At 55.4% G+C, this 26681-nt stretch overlaps 13 protein-coding genes across 13 annotated transcripts; all 13 read left to right on the top strand.

The window, feature by feature from the left end:
• Window positions 1-525: 525 nt before the first annotated feature.
• Window positions 526-1062, top strand: JKF63_00939 (uncharacterized protein; the record flags this gene model as incomplete). Its single annotated transcript, XM_067896988.1, has 1 exon — window positions 526-1062. The coding sequence occupies one exon, from the start codon at window positions 526-528 to the stop codon at window positions 1060-1062; it is 537 nt and encodes a 178-aa protein (XP_067753145.1).
• A 188-nt stretch (window positions 1063-1250) lies between these two features.
• Window positions 1251-1505, top strand: JKF63_00938 (uncharacterized protein; the record flags this gene model as incomplete). The annotated part of the gene is made up of 1 exon (XM_067896987.1): window positions 1251-1505. One exon carries the CDS (start codon window positions 1251-1253, stop codon window positions 1503-1505), a length of 255 nt encoding a protein of 84 aa, XP_067753144.1.
• A 1214-nt stretch (window positions 1506-2719) lies between these two features.
• JKF63_00937 (uncharacterized protein) lies at window positions 2720-3796 on the top strand (the record flags this gene model as incomplete). The annotated part of the gene is made up of 1 exon (XM_067896986.1): window positions 2720-3796. One exon carries the CDS (start codon window positions 2720-2722, stop codon window positions 3794-3796), a length of 1077 nt encoding a protein of 358 aa, XP_067753143.1.
• A 1511-nt stretch (window positions 3797-5307) lies between these two features.
• On the top strand, window positions 5308-6138 carry JKF63_00936 (uncharacterized protein; the record flags this gene model as incomplete). Its single annotated transcript, XM_067896985.1, has 1 exon — window positions 5308-6138. The coding sequence occupies one exon, from the start codon at window positions 5308-5310 to the stop codon at window positions 6136-6138; it is 831 nt and encodes a 276-aa protein (XP_067753142.1).
• Window positions 6139-7240: 1102 nt separating this feature from the next.
• On the top strand, window positions 7241-7834 carry JKF63_00935 (uncharacterized protein; the record flags this gene model as incomplete). Its single annotated transcript, XM_067896984.1, has 1 exon — window positions 7241-7834. One exon carries the CDS (start codon window positions 7241-7243, stop codon window positions 7832-7834), a length of 594 nt encoding a protein of 197 aa, XP_067753141.1.
• A 497-nt stretch (window positions 7835-8331) lies between these two features.
• On the top strand, window positions 8332-9258 carry JKF63_00934 (uncharacterized protein; the record flags this gene model as incomplete). Its single annotated transcript, XM_067896983.1, has 1 exon — window positions 8332-9258. The coding sequence occupies one exon, from the start codon at window positions 8332-8334 to the stop codon at window positions 9256-9258; it is 927 nt and encodes a 308-aa protein (XP_067753140.1).
• Window positions 9259-10382: 1124 nt separating this feature from the next.
• Window positions 10383-12920, top strand: JKF63_00933 (uncharacterized protein; the record flags this gene model as incomplete). The annotated part of the gene is made up of 1 exon (XM_067896982.1): window positions 10383-12920. The coding sequence occupies one exon, from the start codon at window positions 10383-10385 to the stop codon at window positions 12918-12920; it is 2538 nt and encodes an 845-aa protein (XP_067753139.1).
• A 1131-nt stretch (window positions 12921-14051) lies between these two features.
• Window positions 14052-14822, top strand: JKF63_00932 (uncharacterized protein; the record flags this gene model as incomplete). The annotated part of the gene is made up of 1 exon (XM_067896981.1): window positions 14052-14822. The coding sequence occupies one exon, from the start codon at window positions 14052-14054 to the stop codon at window positions 14820-14822; it is 771 nt and encodes a 256-aa protein (XP_067753138.1).
• An 805-nt stretch (window positions 14823-15627) lies between these two features.
• Window positions 15628-17223, top strand: JKF63_00931 (uncharacterized protein; the record flags this gene model as incomplete). The annotated part of the gene is made up of 1 exon (XM_067896980.1): window positions 15628-17223. One exon carries the CDS (start codon window positions 15628-15630, stop codon window positions 17221-17223), a length of 1596 nt encoding a protein of 531 aa, XP_067753137.1.
• A 926-nt stretch (window positions 17224-18149) lies between these two features.
• On the top strand, window positions 18150-18599 carry JKF63_00930 (uncharacterized protein; the record flags this gene model as incomplete). The annotated part of the gene is made up of 1 exon (XM_067896979.1): window positions 18150-18599. One exon carries the CDS (start codon window positions 18150-18152, stop codon window positions 18597-18599), a length of 450 nt encoding a protein of 149 aa, XP_067753136.1.
• Window positions 18600-18997: 398 nt separating this feature from the next.
• JKF63_00929 (uncharacterized protein) lies at window positions 18998-19780 on the top strand (the record flags this gene model as incomplete). The annotated part of the gene is made up of 1 exon (XM_067896978.1): window positions 18998-19780. The coding sequence occupies one exon, from the start codon at window positions 18998-19000 to the stop codon at window positions 19778-19780; it is 783 nt and encodes a 260-aa protein (XP_067753135.1).
• A 1574-nt stretch (window positions 19781-21354) lies between these two features.
• Window positions 21355-22284, top strand: JKF63_00928 (uncharacterized protein; the record flags this gene model as incomplete). The annotated part of the gene is made up of 1 exon (XM_067896977.1): window positions 21355-22284. The coding sequence occupies one exon, from the start codon at window positions 21355-21357 to the stop codon at window positions 22282-22284; it is 930 nt and encodes a 309-aa protein (XP_067753134.1).
• Window positions 22285-23700: 1416 nt separating this feature from the next.
• JKF63_00927 (uncharacterized protein) lies at window positions 23701-25926 on the top strand (the record flags this gene model as incomplete). Its single annotated transcript, XM_067896976.1, has 1 exon — window positions 23701-25926. One exon carries the CDS (start codon window positions 23701-23703, stop codon window positions 25924-25926), a length of 2226 nt encoding a protein of 741 aa, XP_067753133.1.
• Between the last annotated feature and the right edge of the window lie 755 nt (window positions 25927-26681).

The raw sequence follows: 26681 nt of genomic DNA, 5'->3' as shown, positions 1-26681 counted from the left end.
AGCTCAGTACTTGCACCTACAACTCGTCTCCCCTTTTTTCTCCACTCCTTCTCCCTGTTACCCTTGCCGCACATCTCAGCCAAAGGGGAAGGCAAAAAAAAACCGTGGATCTGCAGAGAAGATGGCGTCCATGTATCTCCGGGTGATAGTGACGGCACTCCTGGTTTCAGTGACCCTGTCGGTCGACGCACGCATGGTGGTGCGCATGGTGCAGATGGTACACCACCATGGTGCCTACAATCCTCTCATGTGGGACAGCAAGACAGAGAATTGCCTTACGCTGCACCAGTGTGGTGAGTTGACCGACGTGGGTATCGCGATGGCCCGTGCTATCGGAATCTTCTCCCGCAGCCGCTACAACAATCTCTCGCTTGTGGAGAGCCCTCTCTTCCCGTCTAGGCAGTCCAGCTCTTCTGCCGTGTACACCCGCTCCACTCTCGCACAGCGCACCGTCCAAACCGCAACCGCCTTTCTCCGTGGCTCTTCCAGGACGACTTCTTCTACCCGGTGGTCTACTCGGAGAATATGACAACCGACACGGTGTTCAACACGGACCCGATGCCCTCTGTGATGAGCCGTCGCTGGCTCGACAATCAAACGCTGTACGCCACCCCCGACACGGTGGTGGATGCGCACCTCACATGGGACGCCATTCAAGCAGCTGCCAAGGAGGCATGGATCGAGGGTCTGTGCATGAATTACGACACTCGCAGCGATTGTGTTCTCCACCTGCACGAGGTGGCTATCGCCTTTGAGGCCTCCGGTCGCCGTGACAGCGCTGTCGCCCTCAAGGCGGTGTGTCCGGGTCTCATGGAGGTCAAAGCCGCTTGGTACGGGTACATCCTTGGCTGGAAGGACTCGAAGAAACTAGATCTGACCCAGGGCTCTGCCTCACAGAACCTTGCGCAGACGATACTGGCGAACATCAACGCGTACCGCCTCTCGCCGTCGGACAAGTTGTTCCAGTACAGCGCTCACGACACAAAAGTTGCTTCCTTGGCTGTCACGTTCGGTGACCAGGGCGACACGACGATGCACCCGCACTACGCGGCTACCCTGTGAAAGCCAAAGACGACAGCTACGTCTTCCAGCAGATCGACGTGCAGGTGAACTGCATCGACGAAGCCGACAATGGGTACGTTGTCACAACCGGCGTTTGCCCGCTGGATAACGTCCGCCGTCTGGCCGACTACTCGCGCCCCGCCGTGGCGGATGGAAGCTGCGTCGTGACAGAGACACAGTACAAAAATATGAACTGCCTGAAGACCTACCTCCTCTCAGCTATCGACCTCCAATGCTACCCGTCAACCGACATTCCAGACTCCAGCAGCAGTAACAGTAACAGCAGTTCTTCGCTTTACCACGAGTCGACCTTCCCGAAGTCTGTGACGTGGACACCGCGCCTGCTCCCGCTGGAGAAGGGTCGTCGCATTGCCACGACCATCATCAACGGCTTGGCCGACGGCCTTGTGATCGGCACAGTCATTCGCAAGCAAAGCGAGTGAGACGAATACATCGCCTCCACTGACTTAATACGATATTCTTTTTTTTTCTTCCTCTGCATCTGTGATAGCGAATGAGCACGGCAAATGTCGTCCGTAGAGACCGAAATGTGTCACAGCTGCGCTTTGTGTAACGCGATCTCTCTTCCAGATCTCCATTGTATTTTTTTGTTTGCACTCTCGCACATGCCTTATAGTTACTCTCGCTGTGTCGTGTGGGCGAACTCCTCCTTTTTCCCCAAGGGAAAAAAGGATAGCTCTGGCTTTGTTTTTGTTCTACTTAACGTCTGCGGCATCTGACCCACTCGAAGTTGGATGTTTGATGCGTGTCCATGTATGGGGACGTATTGGATTGTGAATTTCTCTGGCGGTTGTGTGTCCTCCTCTCTCCTACACACACTCCTCTCTCCAGTAGCAGCTTGTGGAATCTGTGTCTGTTCACCCCCCCCCCCCCCCCCTAAACACTGTTCGTCCGGCAGAGAGAGAAAGCTGAGGTGCCACTAACGGAAACATCGTCCGCCAGCAACAAGAGCGTTCTGGAGGTGGCTCGTAGTTGAAGGATGGGCAGGACGTGTTGCGAGAGAGTGGACACACGCACACATACACCGCCTCTCACGATATTTGGCCTGGAATGAAATGCGCTATGGATGTGCCCCACTCGCATACCCATGATAATATGCACGATGTAGCAACAACAACAAAAGCGGAAGAGGATACTCCGCATCGACGAGTCAGCATCTGTATGAGTGTGTGTATAGCGTATGCGTGGCCCTCTCCCCGTCTGTGTACTCCCTATATAACCTCTTTTTCTTCTCTTCATCTACGTCTCCGTCGTCTTCACTTCCATCAACGCTCCTCTTGCCCCCTCCCCCTCGTTCCAGGTGAACACCGATGTCCGTGTTGATGAGAACTATTCGTCGGTGAACGGAACACACACAAAAAAAAGGAAAACGAAAAAAAAAACGGGAGTGAAAACCCCCGCACTGCCCTGTGTAGACCTCATTTAGATTCCCCGAGACGGTGTGTTGTGCATCGTACTGTTTTCGTTCGCCACTCCACCTCCTGCCTGCCTGCCCTGTGAGCGCCCCGTGGTGACGGTACAGCGCACACGCACGTAATCCCACATACCTAAAAGAACGTAAAAGAGAGGGAGAGGGAGAGGGAAACATACCTCTGGTAACTCGGTGTCCCTCTACCCTCCCTCCCAATAGGCCGTCATGACCTCCTATGGCATCGACGGTGAAGTCGAGCAGCGCTATCGCATACTCCGTCACATCGGTAGCGGGGCCTACGGGGTCGTTTGGTGTGCCCTCGACCGCCGCACTGACAGGTGTGTCGCCCTCAAAAAGGTTTACGACGCCTTCGGCAATGTACAGGACGCTCAGCGCACCTATCGGGAAGTCATGCTTCTGCAGCGACTGCGGCACAACCCCTACATTGTCGGTATCCTCGACGTCATACGTGCGGCCAACGATATTGACTTATATATTGTCTTTGAGCTGATTGAAACCGACCTCTCAGCGATTATCCGGAAAAATCTCTTGATGCGTGATCACAAGCGCTTCCTCACCTATCAGCTCCTTCGCACAGTGGCACAGCTCCACGCACAGAACATCATTCACCGAGACTTGAAACCGGCCAACATATTTGTGAGCAGTGACTGCTCCATTAAGCTCGGGGACTTTGGCCTGGCACGCACGTTTCGCAGCGGGTACGACAACGAGCAGGAGTTTCTGGACATGACGGACTACATTGCCACACGATGGTATCGGTCGCCAGAGATTTTAGTGAAGTCGCGCGCCTACTCTACAGCGATGGATATGTGGGCCATCGGGTGTGTGATCGGGGAGATGCAGCTGGGTCACCCACTCTTCGAAGGTCGCAACACTCTAGATCAGCTGCGCCTCATCATAGAGTCTATTGGTGCGCCGGGCGACGCGGACGTGCGTAGCCTCCATTCGCCTGAATTGGAGAAGCTGATCAACTCTCTTCCGATCCCGCTGAACTTCTCTCCCCTTGTGGGGAACAAGGATCTTGGCGACAGCGACGCGACAGACCTGATGACGAAGCTCATTGTCTTCAACCCAAAGAAGCGGCTCACCGCGATGGAAGCGCTGCAGCACTCCTACGTCGCACCGTTCGTGCAACCGGGAGAGCTGGAGATGATTCAAAATCTCGGCCCACTCGTTCTTCCTCTCGTGGATGAGAAAATCTACACCAAGGAAGAGTACAAGGCGTCACTGTACAACGAGATTGGGCTACAATACCGACACCACATTACAGACATGTATTAGAGGCGAACAGCAGTTGTCGGCACGGTGCACAAAGAAACGTGTCCAAGGAGCCCGAACTTCCGTGCAGCGCGCAGATCCGAAGCGACCCACCGCGTGGGCCTTGTGGGGAGGGGAGGGGGGAGGAAGAAAAAACAAAGGCGATGCTGACTTCAATACACTGCTTCGCATAACTCTGCCGCTTCCATTTTTGCATGCGCAGTCGTGGCGGCAGCGACGGCAGGTGGGGACAGCGCTATGACTGTCTCATACCTGCCGTGTCCTCTCTACGTTCTAGTCGTTGGCAGTGCCCTCTGTTTCGGCTTTGCTCCACTCCTCTGTATGAGTCACACTCATCCCTCTCTTCGTTCTGCCGTCTCACTCGTCACCCGTTGCACCCATGTGTTATCGTGATGTATAACGATGTCGTTGCCACCCCTCCCTCCCTCTCCCCCTATTCTCCCTCCGCGCCTCAACGCTGTGAAGCGCCGAGGATATTCGAAACAAATGCAGAGATTGGACCTTTCTCGTGTTCAAAAAAGTCTGCGCTTGTTACCCTAGAGCAATGCCTTCAAAGGCCCCGGCCACGCATGCACGCACGCGTTGCTCGGCCTCATTAACAAGCAGCAAACAAACAACAACAAAAAACACTCGCTATTGGGGACGAAGAGTGACAGAGGACGCTCTCTTTTACTCTATTCTTTCTGAGTTGATGTAGTCATGCGAACAGAACCAACGTTCTCTCGCAGATTTACTTTGCCGCATAGCTTTGCCCTTCTTTCTCCACCCTCTTCTCCTCCTCCTCCATACACGTCTGCCCGTATACTTCACGCACACACACACACACACACAACAAGCGAGGATACGCTGTACAGATCTTCAGAGAAGCATATAAGCTTCAAGGCGCGCAGGACCTGAGCACTGAAAGGACGCCGTCCTCTTTTTTTTTTTCAAGCCTAATATTTCCCCACATTGACGGATCGTTTTTCTTTTTGTGGCCCAGTGTGTACTTCCCCTTCCCCCCCCCCCTCTCCCCCACCCTCACTCACCCTGATACTCTTCCCTTCTGATTGCTGGATTCATTTTTATCGCCCCTGTGTCGTGTGCGTGCGTGTTCGTGGGTGGGGGGATGCGTAGGCAGTGTAAGAGCAGCGCCACCTCCCTCCACGATTCTCACCCGTTCTCAACCCTGTTTTGAGCTGTCTCACGCTTCCGCTGCCTCTTTCCTCCTCTCGGTGGTGTGCGCATCGCTCATCGCACAGCCTCTTACCTTTTTTTTAATTTGACGTTGTTGCATTTTTTCCCTCTACCGCGTAGGTTGCTGCGACCACGGTGGTGATAAACGGATACTGCTGCTAAACCTCTGTCTCCCTGCTCCCCCCCCCCCCACTCTCTCTCTTCCCCTCCCACACGACCGGTGATCCAAGCAGGTGTGTGTGTGTGTGTGTGTTTATATACTCTTTATAGGTGGTGATACAGTGTCACGGCCAGTCTTCTTTCATCTGTTGCCATCAACACCTCTAGAAAAACACAGAATGGCTCTCTGCGGGTGCTTTATCGACCGCAGGGCCCCTCTACTGCCTCCGACTCTCATTTTCCTCTACGCCTGTGGGTTGGGGGTATCTGTGGTGAACACGATCATTTATTTTCAGCATCGCCGCAGTGTCTACCCTGGAGCCCTCATTAATGCCCATCTAGCCTTTTGCATTATCGGATGCCTTGTCTTTCTTTGCGTGAGCTCGGTGATGTGGTTGCGGTCCTACAAGTATTCTCACACCCATGCAGAATGCATCTGGCTTCTGTGCGTTGGCCTCTGGCTCATGCTCTTCTGCAAAGACCTGCCCTTGATGATCATTGAAACCCACGCCTTTGTGCAGGTGGGTTGGCAGAATGGCACTTTCGGGGATGCCTCCTTCATTCTGCAGACTATGTTCTTTGTTCCATCTGCCCTCGTCTCCTGGACAACCATCTCATGGTACCTCGCCGGCTTCCTGGAGCGTCAGTTCGGCAACGTCATGAAGGTAGCCCTGCAGGAAAACATGTATGGGCGCTTTCTGGACCCAGCGGCACCCATGCAGCTGACGGCGGTACCCAAGTATCCGCCGCCGCTGCCGATACAGGAGATGCACTACACCATCGCCCACTCCCCCCACATTACCTCCCTCGCAGAGTACCCACTTTGGGTGCCCTCGTCCGCTCGCCATGAGTCCACCACTGCTTTCGAACAATCCCACGAAACAGCTACAGAGCATCCGCGCGGCACCATCATTCGTGACTTTGAAAATGGGTCACCGAGTATTTCCATGGATAATCTGCGCGCGCTGTCACGTAAAGACGATCCGCGCCGGTACCCTGCGGTTATTTGACGCAGAGCTAGTGTCCCTTGCACCTCAGTTGAACTGGTGGTTGCAGTCGATGACAAAGTGCTCCCCTTCCGGGGGTGACTACAAGTGTTTGGGAGGGAGGGAGGGAGGGAGGGGCTTTGTGCTAAAAGTGTAACAATCGAGTTTCCGGCGTGAAATCCTTCCTTGCTTTACCCTCCCAACGAAGTTGGGGAAGGGGAGATGTGAAGCACCACTGCTGAGAGGTGAAGAATCTTGTTCTCTCTCTCGTTTACACTCTACTCCCCACCACCACTTTTCCTCCTCCTCACCCATCCTTCCCCCTCTCGCTGCCCCTTCTCTTCCTTTTTTTTTTGGGGGGGGGGGCACGAGTAGAGCTTTCTTTCATGGTGTTGCGGTTTCCTTTCAGAGACCCTCTGGTGCCTTTCTCGCCCCCAGCCCTCGTCCGCAATTCTGTCACGACGCGTGTGATTTACTTCCCACAAGTGTGAAATGCAGATGCTCGTTGGAGGTACTGGACCTTTCGTTGTCGCCTCCCCCGTTGGTACGGTGAGCCACTCTGACGAAAACGCGTGGCATCGCATCCTACACACCTACAGCGCCACACTGTCCAACAAGGCGCCGTTCACTGAATGTTTTCATGTTTTTGTTCCCTCCATATGTATGCACCCCTCCTCCCCACCCCCACCCTTCATCACTCCTACTGACAGATGTGTCCTCTGACGTCCCTCTACATGTCTCGCTTCACAGCGAACAGGCACTCCATCTCGAATGTACAAAACGTGACCGGCGCTCTTGCGCACTCAGTTATCTCATTTTAGGAGTGGGAATAAATCCTTAGCCACACCAATGTCTGTCGGGTTACTAACGCTTTCCGACGAGCTGGAGAAGTCGCTGTAACTCTGCCTCACGCTACCCTTTTAGGCACTCCGCCACTACTGCCCCGCTCCGCCCTCTCCCCATCTCCTCCCCTTCATCGCCCCTCTCTCTTGTCTTGGGTGCTTTGCCTTGTGGCTTCGTTATCGTCGGGGGAGGGACTCGCTGCTGACCTTACACCCCTCCCCCCTCGCCCCGTCATTCTCAGACCCTTTCGGGTGAGCGAGGAGGACGCACTCGTGTGCCGCAAATGGGTCAAGGCCTGAGTGGAGGAGCGGTGCTGGGCACGGCGCTCTCCATGGCCGCCGCCCCTGCCCGGACGTCTCTGGCGAATCATGTCCTGATAGTCACGAGCTTCGCTGGCATTGGCTTGGCTCTGGACTTCACCAGCGACTGCCTCGCCAAGGAGGGAAAAATTATGATCCACCGAGAGGTGGTGCTAAACGCGCATGATGTGATCCGTCACGTGTACACCTTCTATGCACCATGTGAGTCCAACGCGATGGCGAGGCTTTTTCGTCAGAAACACGAGTGGCTTGTACTTGAGTCGCACGGGCGCAAGTTTTATACGGTGCAGAAGTGCCCGGGCACGGGCGATGTCATGATGGACGTGCGCCACTCGCTGCGTGCGGCAAATGACATGGGACTCGCAGCGGCCGGTCGCCCCACACAAACGGGCGAGGTTCAGCAACGCCGCGCGGATATGGAGTTCGACACCCCGAGAGACGTGCAGGTGGCGTACATGATTGCGTGGCTCCGCAAAGAAGACCCACGCTGGGCGTTTTCAACAGAAAACAGTCGCCATTTCACTACCCGCGCCCGCTACGCCTTGAATGATTTCTGAAGGTCCTGCAAAGGAGGGAGAGACATCAACGCCTTGCACGGGTACAAGAGCGTGCGACGAATGCCAACTCTCACGGTCAACGTGGGAGACCGTTCTACGTAAAGCAGTTCAATCAACAGCGGTGACCTATACAAGCAAATGTTTCGCCAAGCAACGAGATGACACAAAGGCTCTCAGCATGCTCGCGTAGCATGGGGAGCCTTTCATCTGGATCTCCGAGCAGCTCTTCGCCTAGCCCACCTTGCGGCCCGCTGGGTGTGCCTCGCGTGTCTCTTCTTGCGTTATGCCCTCATTCTCCTCCGCTGGCCCCATCCCTCCCTCCCCCTGGAAAAAAAAAAGAAACGGGGTACTTCCCTCAACGGAGATACCTTATCTGGTCCTCTTGCTCACTCCCCCCACCCGCCTCTCTCTGTCTCCACTTTCGCTTCTCACATCACGCGGGAAAAGAAAAAGTCAAAAAGGACAAAAGTAACGTCGCATTAGAGCACACGTCAACAATGAACCGTGAACAGATTGCTCGCCGCATCGACCTCGTCGGTCCCTCCACCGGTGCCATCGTCGGCGTCGCCACGTGGTGCGCCCTACACGGCGCCGAGGCCGATGCCATTCTAAGGTACGTGGCGGAAAAAATGAAGCACAAGGATACAACGGACGCCCAGCGGGCCTCGCTGGTGTATGTGATCCACGAAGTACTGCTGAGCTGCGCCACCCGCGGTGTCTCGGACAACGCAAAGCGATCTATCTTAAAGGCTGTGAGTCTCACCTTGCCAAGCGCGGTGAGGGACACGCTGCGGCACAGGGCGAGTGATCATACCGCTTTCCTGATAGCCTTGCAGAAAGCAACGGATTGGTGGGGCATGCTAAACCTGTTCCCAGCGGCCTGGCTCACTAAGCTGCAGAGCACCGCACAGGACGGGCAGGACGACGCCGGTCGCCGCACTACCGTCCCCTCTGCCTTGATGCAGGTCGCCAACCTCATGCAGCGCTACCAGCACGCTAAGGAGCAGTGGCTGCTGAACAAGCGGATCAAAGCTGAAGAAGCTAACGCCAATAACGAGGGGTCAAGTGGCCAAGATACGGCATCGCGATCGGCAGGTGGGGGCTCAAGCGCTAGCAGCGCCATTGTAGACGATGCGGCAAGGCGAAGCCTCATCGCCTTGAGGAAAGCCGTGGAGAACCGGTTCGAAAAAAACGCGGCATTGCTGGCGTGGTGTGAAGCAGAACGTGTCGAACTGGAGGGTCGAAACGCCACTCTTACCCCAGGGAATGATGTAGTGAAGACGGAGCAAGGCACCTCATCTCACGTCTCTGCGCACAGCGGGGCAGGTGGCGGCTATCCAGTGAAGGAGGAAGGAAGTGGTGGCGGCAATCCGCCTTGTGGACCAAACGACGAGGACGACGTCCTGGGCTCTTTCTTTTCCTGAAAGGTCAACAAAAAAAAAGTCGGCTAAAACGTTTGTGGGTGTGTGTGTGTGTGTGTGTGTGTGTAGGGTATGCGCGTTGGGTGTACTGATGTGACGACGGACGTGTTGGCCTGTATGGGCAGAGGAGGGTGACGCCGCGTGGCGCTGTTGTCCGTTTCTCGCGCTGAACGAGAGAAGATATTCTGACCAGCGACCATTTCGGGCTTCTGGGTGCGGCTGGCTGAGCTCGCAGGGGAATCGGTCTCCACCACACCACCGCCACACGGAAAGCTCATTTCATTTCTCACCTGGGACTCAATGACCCCACTCACTCTGTGTCTTCGGTACATGGGAACTTGACACCAGGCCGTTCTTCGATGCCCGCCTCCACTTTCACTGATCCCTCCCTCCACTCTCTCTCTCTCAACCGCATGAATCACGAGTAACGCGACATTGGAACACACACAGAACGCAAAAGAAGAAAGTGGGTCAGATCTCTACGTGATATCCAACGCACATCCACGTCGCCATACGAACACAAGCTGTGATATTTTTGGTACGCCCATTGCCATTTTACATTTTCCCCTGTGGTTTTAGTAGTAGGGACGGAGCGCTGGGGCAGCGGCATCACCGCCTCGTGCTATCGCCTCCTCTTTCCCCCTTTTTCACTCACGATTTTATTTACGCCCACTGGACATTTCACTTTATCTTGGGTGCTACCTTCTGCACTCCCCCCCCCCCCTCTTCTACTCTTCGTTTTATTTTATATCACCTCCGCTCTGGCGACCTCACGTGAGCGTGGGCCGGCATCAATTACCACACGCACACACATACACCACTACACTGCCACCCACTCGCGCACTCATAGGCTGGCAAGCAGCTCTTTGTGTGTGTGTGTGTGTGTGTGTGTGTGTGTTAGACGTCAGGGAGTCGAGTACGCAGCGGTGAGAGACAGATCACTGCAACGGCGGTGGCCCTCCCCCTCTAGTCGCTGTCTCAGAGTGTACGCTTCTGCCCCCGCCACACTGTCCGCAACAATTCATCCAAAGACACACCAACAGATTGGGAAAAAACAGCAGAGGATATAGAGGGTCCTGTAATTTGTCATTGATGCATAACCGCGGGTGGTGAAACATTAACAAATCATGAGTGGAGAGTACGGCTATGGAAACTATGTGGCCCAGTACGGCCAACAGCAGCCTCAGGCTTATACTGCCAGCGCCGGTGCGTACGGCGGTGCCGCACCAGCGAATGGTTACGGCGGTTATGGAGCCCAAAACGGGGCGTACCAAGGGTATGATGCCCAGCAAGCATACACGTATCATCAACAGCAAGAACAAGCAGTGCAATCCCAAGATCCCCGGGACAGCCACTATACAAATGACCACCAGCAGCATTCATCCCAATCGACATACAGTCCGCAGCCACAAACGCAGGCTGCCACCTTTGACCAGCCTGTTGTGGGAACGGTAGAAGAAAGCCGTGTTGATGCGACAACGCGCTGGTCGTGGTCGCTTTATTCGATGAACCGTGTCGACAGCGTGCGCATGGTGGCCCCGTTGGGTTGTTTGTACTCTCCCCTTGGCACCCAGTGCACTCAGCTCAGTTACGCCCCGACGCAGTGTACAGTGTGCGAGGGCGTTCTGAACCCGTACGCCACCCTCGACCCCCGCACGCGAACATGGGGATGTCCGCTCTGCCACACCAAGAACGCACTGCCACCACAGCATCAGCAAGCGAATGAATATAATCTTCCGCCGGAGATGCAGCCGTCCTCGACAACAATAGAATTCGTAGCGCGTGTGCCTAGCCGAAATCCGCCAACGTTCATGCTAGTAATTGACATGTGCCTGGACACGGACGAGGAGCTCCAGGGTCTGCGTGACTTCCTGCTACAGTCTGTGCAGATGATCCCAGAGTACGCAAACGTAGCAGTCATCACGTACGGCACGACTGTCAGTGTACACGAAATCGCCAGATCTGCCTCATACCCGCGCGCCATGGTGCTGCGCGGCACCCAGGAGGTGACAGTGGAGCAGTTGAAAGTGTTCTTGCCCGACACCAGCCGATTTGTGGCTCCTTTGCGTAGTTGCTCGGCTCAGGTGACGCAGCTCATCTCCTCCTTGTCCCGCGACTTGTGGCCCGTCATGAAGGGCCACCGTCCGCTACGGTGCACCGGTGCTGCGCTCTCAGTCGCAGCCAGCCTGCTGCAGGCAGTGTCTCCAAACACGGGCTCCTGTATTCTCACCTTCATGTCCGGCGTCTGCACGTCGGGCCCTGGTATTGTGGTGGACGTGAGCCGGGAGAAGATGATTCGCGTGCACGCTGACATCCGCGACGAGACGGCGGCTGCCACATATTGGAGCACATCATGCTCATTCTACGAGACGCTCATGCGTCGCATTGTTGCGCAGGGACATTCTCTCAACTGCTTCGTTGCCTCCCTGGACCAATTTGGTCTGGCGGAGATGAAGACATGCGTGCAGTCCTCCGGGGGTGTCGTGCTAAATGCGGAGTCGTGGCTAGACGAACCATTTCGCGTCTCCCTTCATCAGTTCTTTGCACGTCGTGAGGATGGAACGCTCAATATGGGGCTGAATGCAACCATGGATGTCATCACGTCGCCAACATGGAAAGTGCAGGGTGTCATTGGCCCCTGCGTCGGCACAGGCAAGAAATCCGCATCTGTGGCGGAGTACGAAATCGGGCTTGGTGGCACTTGCCAGTGGACGACATGCCAGCTTGACTCGACCACTACCTTCGCCATCTACTACGACACAGCCAACACGCAATCCACCGAGGCGACAAAGAGTCCCCTGCGCTACACTCAAATCGTGACAAAGTATGAGATGGGGCAGGAGACGCACACACGCGTCACCACGCTAACACTGCGGCAGGCGCAGAACCCGCCCATTCAGGACCTCGTGGCCGCCTTCGACCAGGAGACCGCTGCCGTATTGCTGGCACGCGAGGCGGTCCACAAAACCGACAGCATGCCTCTCTTCGATGTGCTGCGCTGGCTGGATCGTACTGTGGTGCGTCTCGTCTCCCGCTTTGGTGAGTACACTAAAGACCTACCCGACTCGCTGCGGCTGCCGCGGGAGTTCGTGTACTTCCCCGCCTTTATGTATCACCTGCGTCGCTCTGGATATCTGCAAATATTCAACTCGAGCCCTGACGAGACGGCGTTCTTGCGCCTGCAACTGCTCAAGTCCAACGTTGAGGACTCCATTGTGCAGATTCAGCCCACCCTGTACAGCTACCGCATGGACGCAGCTCCTCAGCCCGTGCCACTTGACAGCACCGCCATCCAACCCAACAACATTTTGCTACTGGACACTTTCTTCGAAGTGCTCATCCATTACGACGCCACCATTGCTGCGTGGAAAAAAGCAGGTTATGCAGAGCAAGAAGAGTACGAGTATTTCAAAAAATTTCTGGAGGTGCCGCTGGCCGATGCGCAAGTCCTCGTCAGCTCCCGCTACCCCACCCCGCGTCTCATCGAAGTGTGTCAGGACGATCCGGATGCTCGTATCCTGTACAACCGTATCAACCCCAGTCGCTCCTACGCATCCGCCGACTCTGGGGCCTACGGCTCACAGGAAGGGGAGCTCGTGTACACCGATGACGCCTCCTTGCAAGTGTTCATGCAGCACCTCAAGAAGCTGGCGGTGGCACAGTAGCTCAGGGACCGCCTGGTGCAACACACGCGGAGTGTCGATAGTGTCGTGCGGAGGGGCGGGGGAGGGGGGAACTCGTCCGCGGCGCTTTTTTTTTGAGGGGGAAGCTCTTTTCGATGACAACGGTCTGCATTCGATCGGCCGCCGCACTGGTGAAGAAGAGATGATGAGAAACGACGCTCAGTGTAGCAGCCGTTCCCCCTTTACCTCTTTCACCGCACCGATGTTGTCTCTTGAGACCCCCTCCCCTTACTCACTAGTTGGGGGGGTTCTGCGTCTGCGTCACGCTCTCTACCCCTTTGGTGGTGTGGAGAAAAAAAACACTAGAGGTGCGGTGCTCTGCAAAGAGTCGTGTGGGGGAAAGAGGCAGCGAGGTTTGTGTGGTGTGTGCCTCCACGGGGCAAACGCTGACCCACGTAACTTCTCCCACCGCCCTCCCCCCTGGCTTTCTCATTAATCAGCAGAGATGGGCTTGGCACTCCCGTGTTTAGTCTCGTAGCTCGCTAGTTGGTGTTGTTTAGTAATTCATTTAGCTCAACTTGTTCCTGTTGATTTGCGTCCCACACCACCACCACCACCCTCCCTCGGATGGGGGGAGGAGGGGGGGGCGTTGCCGTCTGTTCCTTGAACACACTCCTTCCCCCGCGCCCCCATTCATATTGTAAACTCTCCCAATGGGAATGAAAGACCATGGATGCCACACCAAAGAAAAAAAAATGATGGACAGCACACAAACCTCCTCGCCATCAACTGCTTCTCTGTCTCTATCCGATACGCGGACACGTGGCTTTCGCAATGGTGTCGCCGACAAGCGCTCAAGCCACGCATCACATCACCTGCCACAGTCTCAGCACTGCGACTATTTGAGGGAGTTTCTTTCTGTACGACCACAAGCCAGCGAGAGACCGCCTGCGCTGCCGTTTGTTCTCACCACTACCTTTCACCCCTCAGCCACACATCCCTTGTTCTCTGGGCCCTCTCGTCCCCGCCCTCGCCCTGCCGCCCTTCTCCTCTTATCACCATCACCCTCGTTCTTGCACTTACACGCAACCGCACAACTGCCCCCGGACCACCAAAGCTCCCCCCCCCCCACCGCCACCGGCATCTCCCCGAAAGCATATATCTGTGTAGACAATGTTAGAGTTGCTGCTGCGGAGCTACCTTGTGTACCTCTCCTTTGTTCAGCCGGTCATCTACGGCGCGCAGCTCTGCCGCTCGCGACATTCCGACGCACTGCAGGTAACCAATGTAACGCTAACGCTCATCTTTGCATGGCTGCTGGAGGTAGTGGATGTTCTATTCCTCTCCCCCTTAATGGCCATGTATTGGCTATACCTGTGCGCCCGCATCGTACTGGCCCTGTATTTTGCACATCCTCGCTTTGTCGGTGCGGTGCAAGTCTACCAAAGACTCTTTGCGGGCTTGGTTGACACTTACTCTCCAGTAATTGACGCCGTTGTCGTGCGTCACGTGCAAATCATTGGAGACTGGGGACTCATTCAATACGGCACACACGTGTGTACTGCACTACTGCGGGGCATCGCCGCCGTCGCAGGGATTGCCAGAACATTGATGGAGGCTTCCACCACCACCACGGTGCCCGCGGCTTCACTACCCCGCAGCATGTCACAGGAGCGCGAGAGGGGGGAAGTGGAGACCGTTCTCAGCTCCACCCCACTGCGCCCACCCTCGCTCTTTTGTAATGAGAGTGACGAGGAGCAATTGCCTGCGCAGCGGGTGGTGGACTGCAGGATGGAAAAAAAACCTGCTCTGAAAACTGACGCCTGGCGTGACACGGAGGACGAGAAAGCAGCGCTGTATCCTGCGCTCGTCTCTGGCCAACCCGAAGCCGTAGTAAAGCACGCCCGCCGGCGCACAGACCCTTTCGAGTCGTTCTACGATTGAGTCCCTCCTCCCCCTTCCCCCCCCCCTCTCTCCAAGCACACGCCTCTTCTTACGCGTCTGCCTTTCTGCTCCGCAGCCCGTCGAGCGTGTAACATCGCTTACCGGCCTCTATACTCCCCACACACACACACACACACACACAAATGTACTCTTGTCCAAGTCATCCCCCCTCCTACCCCCACCCCCGTTATATCCTCTTAGCGGGAGAGAGACTGTTAAAAATACAAGACGCACACGTGTCCCCCCTATAGCCACCGCCCTGCCAGGGCTCTCTCTCAGTCGCGCTACTTTGCCACTCATCGCTGCCCATGTTGAAGAAAGCGCACTGCCCGCTTTCCTCTCTCTCTCTCTCCCCCCCCCCTCTCCTTCGACTCCTCTGTTTCTCTTCGTTTTTCTATACAGCAGTGCGTGCAGGTCCGTAGGCTATACGGTGTGCACACTCACTGACACACATATACACAGCCCCACGCACACCAGTATCCCACTGGTCCCAATCCCCACCCACCTGACATACCTGGTTTCTCTCATCTCCATCCCCTCGCTTAGCATTTTCTCTCTACTCCGTTGGATTGGCAATTAAGCGGTGCACAGTGACAGCGTGGGCCAACTCTACAAGGCAAGTATATATTCATATATAGATAGAGAGAGAAAGAGTAGAGGGTGGAAGGAGAGGAGGGGGGAGCACCGGTTATAGCGGACATTTCCCTGAGAGGGTCATACAGGAATACATAGACGTGCCCCCAGAGGCGCATAACATATACACACACCCACGCGCGCACATTTACATAGACGCCCCAAAGGAGAGATGTTGAGTAGTCGCGGAGCTATCACGACAAACGTGGCGCTCGTTGAGTGTGCCGCGGGGCAAAACTCGTCGGACAGCAACGTGTTCCTGTTGAGTGAATTGGAGAAAGTCTGGGTGGCCGTGGCGGTGGTAGCACGCCGTCTTCTTCTCGATGGCAGCGCCGTGCAAATCTACCCGTTCGGTGCGCTGTGGACCAGAGAGTACGTTCTTCTACGGGACAGGCAGCAAAAATCCTACACAACGCGCAAGCTGTGCTTCGGCATCAACATCAACTACGCAAACCGTTACGGCGTTGACACCAGCAAAGTGCCGCTCGAGCGACCTGGTGGGGAAGGCTATGTGCGAGTGAACATGGCGGACATCGTAGCAGTGTGCGGCGTGCCAGCGCGAACAGCCTCCGCTGCGCTTAAGGAGTTCTTCCTGTACGTGGGCGAAGGTCTTTCACGCGGACGCGTGTTCCAGTTATTGCTGCCAGGCGTCGCCACCATCTCCATCAAGAAACAGAAGGTTGTTCTGAGCGCTCATGATGATCTACGCCTCGAGATGTATGAGATAGACAGCCGAAAGTGGCCGGGAGAGCTTCAGCGCGAAGGATATGAAGCGCTGCAGAGGCAGGCGAACACAGCGACCTCCTCAGCGCTCGGCTCGGCGGCGGGATCGCGTCCCTCCTCGTCACACCCCTCTCGAGCAAGCTGGTGCACCGCCCCTGCGTCGACAGCGGACGCAGCCAAGGCAGGCGACAGCACAGAGATTAAAAGGCCAGTCTTTGTTGCTGCCTCGCCGTCTGGCCGTCTCTTTGACGATATCTTCCAGCAGGAAGAGCAACGCAAAAAGGTGGCGCACACGGTCGCACTCGCAGAACGAGCAATGCGTCGCCGCCAGGACGACCTGGACCAGCGCATTGAACGCTACAACCGCCACAGATGCCATGCTGATCCCGTTGAAAATGGAGCGTACGACTCGCAAGCCGCCGTTGACCACCGCTTCGACGACACTTGGCCGATGTCGATGAAGGGCGAGGAAGTTGGCTTCGACGATGGGCTACGCCGCGCCGGCCTGCGACCGACAAGTGCATCTGGAGAGTCCGTTTACAATATCATCAATGGCTCCAATCCGAAGAACGGGGCAGCGATCCCCCGTGGAGTGGAAGCCACGGAAGAGCCTGAAGTGGAGGTCATTGAAATCGTCGATGAGCCCGACGCACCTGAGCCGTCCACTGCACCAGCCGAGATCCGACCCCTCACCCACAAAAACGCGGAACTGGAACGTGTTCTGCGACAGGAAGAGCCTTTTAGCCGACCCTTATCCCGCCGCGCATACCACGAGTCGAGTGCGGCCCGGGACCTGATCTACTCTCAGCGGTACGAGGAACCGTCACGCGGGGCGGGATCAGCGGTGACAGCGGGCACGCCGTCGGTGACGCGTGAACGGAACACCACGAGCCTAGAGTTTAGCAAACATACCCCAACACTCACGGGAACCACGAGGCCCGGACAGGGCCAGGAAGATGTGGTCCGCTTTGGGCGCAAACGGTTTGACGAGAACCAGTACGACAGCGATCATGTTGGGAATCTGCTTCAATACCGTGAGTATTGAGACATACGTGGCTTATTTTGAGGGGCCTGAGAGTCAGCGACCTAACACTATTGCGTGGCAAGCATCCCTGGCCCTCATAAACTTGCTATGCACTCGTCTCGTGTGGAATGAGAAGTGCAATAGTTTACGTTGACCCTCCCTCCCTCCCCCCCCCCTGCATTATGCTTTTATTTCCTGTGCATGCTGGGCGTTTGTTGCTGTTGCTGTACCCCGAAACTCACGAGCCTGTATGCGCTCTTTGGTGCTTCCACCCTCCCCCCTAGATTTTGAGGAAGACTGAGGTGCACCACACCCGTACATCAAATCCGCTGGAACCGTCCTGCGGGAAGGTGAATCTATTGAAGTAAGTATACCCACACTTACTGCCAAATGTCCCCCTCTATACCTCGCAGACGCAAGGAGCAATATTGCGACGCCCCACCACCACCACATGCTGGCCCACTCGGCACAGCCCACCCCCCCCCCCCTTCGTGCAGCTACTTTTGCAACTCGCCCCCTCCCCACTGCCGTGACACACTCACCTCTCCCTTGCCTGGCACACAAATCCCGTGGTGTTTTTCGTTCAAACGTGAGCAAACCCGCCTGCATCCCACACCTATACCTCCATGGTGAGGACTGCACACAGGGGTGGTCTTTTTTTTCCTGTGCGCACGCTTCTCAGGATGCTGCGTAGTGGGAGGCCAAAAACATAAGGTTTAGCTAGCTACACACCCACAAACTTGGCGGTATCAGACTCCTCCGACTCCTTGGGCGTCATAAACCAAATTATTACTCCCACTGCCTCCATACAAACGTGTGGTGCAACGAGTGTGTGTCGGCAATAAAGCTCAACGCTGACGTTTGAGACACTCTCTCACGGGCAACCGCACACTCTTCGAGGTGTCTCCAAATGTGTTGAACGTCGAATTGACGCTTTCTGTATTTCGATGGTTTTCCGATCACATCAAAGCAGCCCAGGCATTGGTGGGCTAAGCCCACGCCATGCCGTCTCTCCTTCCTATGAGAGACCCAAATCGGCTCCAGTGGCCGGAGTGGTGCCGCTTCAACACAACATCAGTGTCCCTACTCTTCACATCAGCGGCGCAACTAGTGGACCGCACACCGTGGAGGATCGACTGCGCATTGTGAAACGGAACCGCACACGTGACGACGATTCAACGCGAACGCACCTGTCGCCACGTTCACACGAGGCGTTCACCATCTCGGACTTCTCCTATCCAAACGAGTGTGTCTCTTCCCCGGGGACTGCCGGCACGGCACCGCCCTGCGCCGCGTACCCGACCTTCAACATGTCTCGGCTATCAAAGCACGAGCAGCACGTGATGGACGCGTTGGTGCGCGAGTGCACTGAAGTTTTGTTTTTTCCCCCACAGTGAGAAGGTGGAAAACAAATGGTCGTGAGAAAGAAAGTGTGACACCAGCGCACGTGTAGAGTAGATGACACAAAAACCAGGGGGTGGGGGATGCGACGCATTGAGGTAGGGCTAGGGTGTTGGTGTGATCTACCACGTTCGAACCCCCTCATGCCCCCACCACATTCCAATATATATATATATACACACATGCACGCACCTATGCCACACGTGGTGCTGTACACCCTCCAATTTCCGTTCGCTTGACTTCTGTTCCCCCCCCCCCTTCCTTCTTCTTTGGTTCCGCTGGGGCCACTCCCTAGTCCCCCACCCCCCCCCTCTCTCCGCTCCACCCTCCTAGAACCTATAAGAATAATTGACTTTCATTGCGTGCGCAGCGCTCTCGCAGCAACGCGACATCAATGCCACAGAACGAGTATATTGAGCAGGCGCAGAAGCGCTATGGTCGCCGCCTCGACCATGTCGAACGCACTCGCAAGCGCGAGGCCCGCAAGGCACACACAGACGCTACCTATCTCAAGCGGGTGCGTGGTATCAAGGCGAAGCTGGCTCAGAAGGCCCGTTACGCGGAAAAGGCGGAGATCCGCAAGAAAATCCGCGAGCACGAGGAGAAGCAGACGACAGAGCGGGTGAAGGACAAGGGACCCAAGAATGCTCTGCCTGGCTTTCTGATGGACCGTAGTGAGGCCGACCGCGCCAAGGTTCTATCGAACTCGCTGAAGCAAAAGCGAAAGGAAAAAGCCGGAAAGTGGGCCGTGCCAATCGAAAAGGTCAAGACGGTTTCGGAGGATGAGATGCTCAAGGCCGTTACCTCTGGTAAGCGCGGCAAGAAGTCGTGGAAGCGCTTGGTAAACAAAGTAACGTTTGTTGGGGAGACCTTCACCCGCCGCATGCCAAAGATGGAGCGCTTCATCCGGCCCATGGCACTGCGTTTCAAGAAGGCCCACGTTACCCATCCGGAGCTGAAGGCCACCTTCTACCTCCCCATCATCTCCGTCAAAAAGAATCCACAGGGAAAGATGTACACCGGCCTCGGCGTCATTACAAAGGGCTGTGTGATTGAGGTGAATGTGTCCGAGCTAGGTCTAGTGACGCCGTCTGGTAAAGTTGTCTGGGGCAAGTACGCGCAGGTGACAAACAATCCAGAAAACGATGGTTGCATCAACGCCGTTCTACTCGTCTAACGTTTTACAAGCGCGGAGGGACCTGAGTGTGGTGGCTAATCACGGTAAAGAACCACCACCTCCCCCGGAAGGGGCAAGAAACAGAGGGAACGACAGAGCTGGAGTATGCGCTTACTCCAGCTCCTCCGCTTAGCTTCCCCTGTACCGGAATGCCCTTGCGTCATCTCCCCACTGAGCCCTTCCCTTTTGTCCCCAGGTTTGTGTGCGTGTGTGCCTTTTCGAGTGAATATGACCCCCCACACACACACACGTCTTTTTTTTTGCTTTCCGTTCCATTATGATTTTCCTGTGTGACTTTCTCGCAACTTGTGCCTGGGAAGGTGTTGTGGCATGGTGTCTCTCTGCTCTGACGTTTGAATCGTCTTGTTTTGAAAGGAAAAGACAACGGCGGTGGCCGGGACAAAACAGAAGTCGTAACGTGTATAGAGCCACTTGCTGTATAGTTGTGCATGTGCGTGTGTCAGGGCAGAGGCGGGTTCCCTTTTGAGGTAATGTGTTGACAATTTTTGGATTAAGGTGTAACTCACGAAGAAAATACGGTGTCGCTCTTCATGAACCTCAGTTGTTCTCTGTTGGTCTCCCCACTCACCCCTCCCTCTCTCTCTTGTGGTTCGTTTTCCCTCTTAACATATTTCGAGTAAACTTTCTCATGTTTCTATGGTGTTTTTCTTTTGGTTTTTGCTTGTCCCCCTTTGTTCTCTGTCCCCCCCCCTCATCTAGTCGCTTGCCTGTAGTGTTGGGTGAGTACGCATGCGTCATCCGTTTGCCTCCACATCTTCCTTGTCGAGTATGCCTCTAAGCATACTTAACCTTTGATGTTGCGATGGCTTTATGGGAGGGGGGAGGAGGGGGGAGGGGGAGCGGCGGCGGCGGCGGCGAATGTGCGGGTAACTTCGCCTGGAAAGATTTTTTATGCACTGTGTATGCTGGCGAAGTGAAATACAAACAGCATTTGCAATCTGATGAGGCTTAAAAAGTGGTGTTGTGCGCGTGCGGGGAACCACTTCTGTCCTCTCGCACTTTGTGTACTCCCCCTTCTGTGCCTTACCCGCCCCCGCCCCCGACTTGTAGTACACCGGAGACCCCGGCGAGAGGCTGCATTGCGCTTCGCGCTCTTGCTTGGATTGGAGGCTGCTCTGTGAAAGTAACTGGTATGCCCTCTGTGTTGCGAATTGCGAAACTGTCGCTCTTTTTTTCTCTATCCCCCTTCTCGCCGCCTTCCGCAGCCAGGCACCATAAAAACCACACCGACACATACAAGCAAACACAAAAAGACACACGCGCGCCCTTGCCCACGCATACACGGGTATAAACTCCTGGGCATTAGCAGTGCATGTCGATCCTTTCGTTCATTCTCTCCTTGCTGCACTGCTCAGGTTGCACCCATATATCCACTGAAATCTGTACAATAGCTTTTTTTTCGCTTCCTTCCCCTCCTCCCGCTCCCCCTGTCCTCGTCACCCTCACCCCTCCCCCCAGAAGCAGCTAAATCGCGCTGACGACACGATTTTTCTGTTTGTTTTTGTTGCTGTTGTTTCCCGTTCACTTTTCACGCCGAGATATCACGCAACACCATGCCCGGATTTATCAGTGATGCCGTCATTGCCGAGGATACCAAGAAGTGGTACACGTCTTATGAGTTTTATCCCCCCCGCAGCGAGAAGGCGGAGGAAACCATGATGAATGTCCTGATCCCCAGCATTATGCGTCAGTCACCAGTTTTCCTCGACCTGACGTGGGGCGCTGGTGGTCGCTCGAGTGACACCACAATGCGCCTCTGCAAAGTCCTCCAGGAGAAGTACCCTGATACGCCCGTCAATATGCATATCACGTGCACCAACATGCCGCGAGGCCTCATCAAAGAAGGGCTTGATTTCGCAAAGGCACACGGTATCCGAAACATCCTCGCACTCCGCGGTGACCCACCACAAGGTGTGGAGTTCCAGGCCAACCCGGATGGCCTGACGTGCGCAAAGGAGCTTGTGCAATACATTCGCGCCACGTACGGCGACTTCTTCTGTGTGTCGGTCGCCGGATATCCCGAGGGCCACCCCAGCGCCATCGCCAAGGACGGCAGCATATCTGAAGAGGACTACCAGAAAGAGTTGATTTACCTCAAGGAGAAGGTCGACGCCGGTGCTAGCTTGGTCGTCACGCAACTTTTCTACGATCCTTCCGTATATGTAAAATTTGTGAAGCGCTGTCGAGAAGTAGACATTACTGTCCCCATTCTTGCAGGGCTGCTTCCCATCACAACCTACGCTGGTTTTGAGCGGATGGTGTCACTCTGTAGGACGAATGTCCCGGATGATGTGAAAAAGCGAGTGGTGGAGCTGAAAGAGAATCCCGAGGGTCTCAAGAAATATGGCGTGGAGCAGTGTGTGCAGATGATTGAGTACATTCGCGCCTCTGATCTCGACTACCACCACCTTCACTTCTACACGCTCAACAACTCCACTCAGACTTTTGAGGTTCTGAGGCGACTGAATGCGCTAGTCGAGTGAGGGCACACCTCACGAAAATGAGTTCGATCCCTATACATGTTTTTTTTTTCTTTTTGTCTTGCTGCTTGCCAACATCGTGCGCACATGGCTTCATGAGTAATAACAGCAGAATTGTCATGGAGGCCGAACCGAAGGAAAGCATTGAAAGGAGTTCGCCCCCACACTGAAGTGCGCAGATCCCATGAGGGAAATTTTCAATGACTTATCCCTTACCGTAACTACCCCCCCCCCTCCTCCTCCCCTTTTTTTGGTTTCCCAAAGGTCCTCGATATGATGAGCCGCGCGTGCACGTCTGTGGCGACTGTGGGTGTGTAATTGTTCTCGCTCATGCTCTGTGCCGTTGCCATGTGCTTGCTCTCGGGTAACCGTCTGTGTGTGTGTGTGCGCGCGCGCTGAGAAACAGATGAGAACCCCTTCACCCGCATGGGTACTCACCACAAACAGCCGCACGTGTGTGCTGCCGTCTGTGTGTGGCATGGCCCACCTCCCTGACTGCATCACCCCCTCTCCCCGACCCCCCCCCCTCTCTTAACATGCGTTTTTTGTTTTTTTATTGTTCTCATCTGGTTTGTTCAATCTTCTTTTCGGCTTCTTTCCGCGCTGCCGTCTTAGCTTTTTGTAAAGGCCAGCCTATCCCCCCCCCTCTTTCGCTCAGTACTCGCTATCTCTTCTCTTCTCTTGATAGTTTGGTTGTTGTTGTTTTTTGATTTGTTCATGATGACGTCCAGCAGCCACTCAGCCATACCCATCCCCTACACACCTGCCCTCCTTGTTGTGCCCTCTCCCACATACACGTGACCTGCACCACCTTTCTTTACTGTGGAATGCGCAGTGGACCGGTAACGGTTACTGTGTCAATCATTTCTCACGTGACTCGCGAGTAAACCCAACCGTGGAAGTCTTTCCGTTGGTGTATGTGTACGCGTGTGTGGGTGGGGTAGGTGAGTGTGTGATTGCGGTTACCTCTTCCCGTATGTGTTCTCTATTTTATGATCAGTGCATTCTATTCGCGAAAGTTGTGCGAATGTTCCCTCAGACCAACATGACTGCTAACCACACGAGTACCCCTTCCGTGACATACCTCTCAGAGGCGACACACTAAGGTGTGCGACGCCCTCGGGGTATTGTTGCCTGTGCTGCACCTCATACTCTTATCTTCCCCGTGCATCTCCAGCACGCATGTATCCGCTGCCGCTTAGCCTTCTCTCCCTTCCTCTCATTCACACACACACTCTCTCTCTCGTCTTTCTGGGACACGCGGTCGCGCCCCCTCTCTCCCAAGCGAAAGTAAACACCGTCCTATCAAACCACGTCGCCCGACTCAAGCACAAGCAGCTGAACACTCAAGACCGATAAGAAACTGACTGGAAAGTGGAAAAGAAATTTCACCAGCCGCACGAGTCGGCCGACAAAAAAATGAGCCTTCGCGAGAAGACGGTATACAATGCGCTACCCAAGCTTCCAGGCTTCACATTCTCAGAGCTGCAACACACCGCTTCGCATGGAAAACGACAGTACTGCACCATTGACGATGAAGGTACACGTATCGTCAAGGATTCGGCGGCACTTGACGGCGCCGCTGTAGCCGCTGCCACAGCGCCGGAAGGATGTGGTATCCCGGTACGTGTCATTCTCCAGCACTTTCCGTCGTGGCGCACGCTAGATAACAAAGTGCTTCGATTCTTTGCCTACTACACGGAGAAGGTGGTGGGAAGCAGCATCGAAACGTGGCGCGTGCGCAAAGTAAAGATACACTATTTTCTCGCTGACGGATCGCTCAATATCATTGAGACGCCAGCGGTGGTGAACAGCGGTCTGCCGAAGGGCACTACGGTGTCGCGCTTCAGACCAGACGAGGTGGATGTGTTCCGAATGTGCATCGGCGCCACCATTACGTGCCGTGGGTTGACGTACCAGCTCGTCGACTGCGATGCCTTTACACGCGAGTTTTTCGAGGTGATGGGTATGCCCCAGCCTGAACCGCTGGAGTACCCTCTCGACAATTTCGAGGCCAAGGCCATGCGCTGCCCCGGTGAAATGGATGAGCAGCATATCGAGATGCGGCGCGTGTTTGAGGTACAGGCGGCTACGCGCGCGGGGACTCACGCCAGCCTCCTCACCCCTGCAGAACGGATAAAAGCACGTGACTTCTACGAGTACGACCGAAACGTGTTGCGCTTCTACGCCGTTTGGGAGAAGAGGAAATTCCGCATCTATTATTTTCTGGCAGACGGGAGCATTGCCGTACTGTTCGACAACGCAGATAACGACGGCCGCGACCCTTACCCCGTGTTCGTGCGCCGGAGGCGTATCCCGAAGGAGTCGCGAGCGGTGCTGCTCTCCACCGAAACGCTCAACCGTCCGCAGGGCCCCCCGCCGGCATGCCTTACTGCGGAGGACTTGCGTACTGGCTCAACGGTGGACATCTTCACACGACCCTTCTTTATCTACGACTGCGACGAACATACACGGGAGTACATGGAGGCGCGAGGCATCCCTGAGCCAGCCTTCGCCGCACCACCATGCGAGGGAGACGAAATCGCCTTGGCTAAGCAGCGACGGCAGCGGACCAAGGAGACACGAAAGGGCGCCGATGCCTCTGGCAAGCGTTTTGGTGCCTCAACGATGGTATTTGACGACTCTCCCCCCGAGAAGGATGTCCTGAAGCTGACCCGCTACGCGCAAGATGTCTTCCGCTTCGGGGCCGAGCTGGTGGAACCGTCGGAAGAAAACGAGGGACGTCAATTCATGATCTGCTACTACCTCGCTGACGACACTGTGTCTGTCTACGAGCTTCAGTTGCACAACAGCGGCCACATCGGGGGGAAGATTTTTTCCCGCCGTGCAGTGGAGCACGTGCAGGACCCCACTCTGTTGAAGGTGGGCAACACGATTCGCCTGGACGGCGTCGACTATCGCCTCAGAGAAATGGATGAGCGAACGAAGCGCTACCTAGAGATGGGAATGCCTAACATGGATGAGGCCTACTTTCGCACGCTAGAAATCCTCAGCATAGCAGCGTCGCACCTGCACCAGCAGTTTTCGCGCATCACCGACGCCTTCCGTCACTACGCCTCATCTTCAACGCAAGGGCTCACACGGGAGAACGTGCGTGAGGTACTCAGTGACGCCGGCATACATGCGACAGAGGCAGAATTGACGAATGTGATGGAGCGCGCCGACGGTGACAAAGATGGGTGGGTGTCACTAGCTGATTTTACAGAGCAGCTCATGCAGCAGCAGTTCATTTCCACCTTCAAGCCGCGCGAATCAGTGAAGACGTGGGGCGACGCCCGAAACGGCGTGACGGTTCAGCGGGGACCAGTGCAAAGTGCAATGATGCTGGCAAACAGAGCTGACGCCGAGGCGCGGGCGCAGGAGGCGCTGCAGCGCTTCCTTATCCTCATCGAGGCACGTCGTACACTTGCAATTCGATCCCTCCGAGCCACTTCCCAGTCCACGTACGACAGTAATCTGAGCATGTCCGATTTTCAGGACTGCCTGAAGAATCGCCTAAAGACGCCTATGACGGATGATGAGATCGGGGCGCTGCTCTACAGATTCTACTACACCCCAGGGGTGAACTGCTGGACCGAGCGGCGGCTTTCACTGCAAGAGATTCAGCGTACCCTTTTATTGTAAGGAACGGCGAAAAGCCCTGACAAGCACATATGCGCCACCAGGCGAGTGGGGGGGGGGGCATCGCTGCCGGATGTACACTAACACGACTGCTCGGTTGGAGCAGTTAGCGATTGCGTTGGCCCGCTTTCCAGTCAAGCGGCCATCGTGTAGGTTTCGCTTCTTATTGGTTGTTGCTTTTTGCGCTCGCACGCGCCTTGCAGAGGCTTTGTGCACACGGTTGCTCCACTCCACTGTGGTGCTTGATACCGTTGACTGGTTTTGCGCCATTGCCTTCATGTACAATGTCGCTCTCTCTCCCTTTCTTTCACTATATGGGGAATGGTGGTCTCTTGGCATCGGTATGTCCGTGTCTGCATGTCTATAAAAATCCATTTCTGCAGTGACAACGCCAATCGCCAAACTTCGTCAATGCTTCTCCCCGTGATAGTGTTGTGGTTTTTTAGTAGTGTGCTACCGACCCAAGTTGCACACACCCACACACGGGCAACCGCCTCCAGTATGGGGCAGTTGCGCTTCATGCAAACCCGACCGCATTCTCCCATTCTCTTGACCCTCTGACACGCCTTCCCCCTTTGAACTCTCCCCATTGTAGAGCGCCATATCACCTCTTTTATGATTTCGCACCGCGGGTAGCTGTAACCTGCGCCTCACTTTCAAGCCTCTTAAACCGCCGAGTGTAATCGTGACAAGTAAATATTGGTGTGCGTGTGTGTGTGTGTGTGTTTGCGTTATATACAAAGAAGGGCACGTGCTAT

Source organism: Porcisia hertigi, chromosome 36, assembly GCF_017918235.1.
Source record: "Porcisia hertigi strain C119 chromosome 36, whole genome shotgun sequence".
NCBI lineage: Eukaryota > Euglenozoa > Kinetoplastea > Trypanosomatida > Trypanosomatidae > Porcisia > Porcisia hertigi.
Note: the sequence above shows the minus strand (reverse complement) of the source record. Positions and strands in the feature narration are given on the sequence as shown.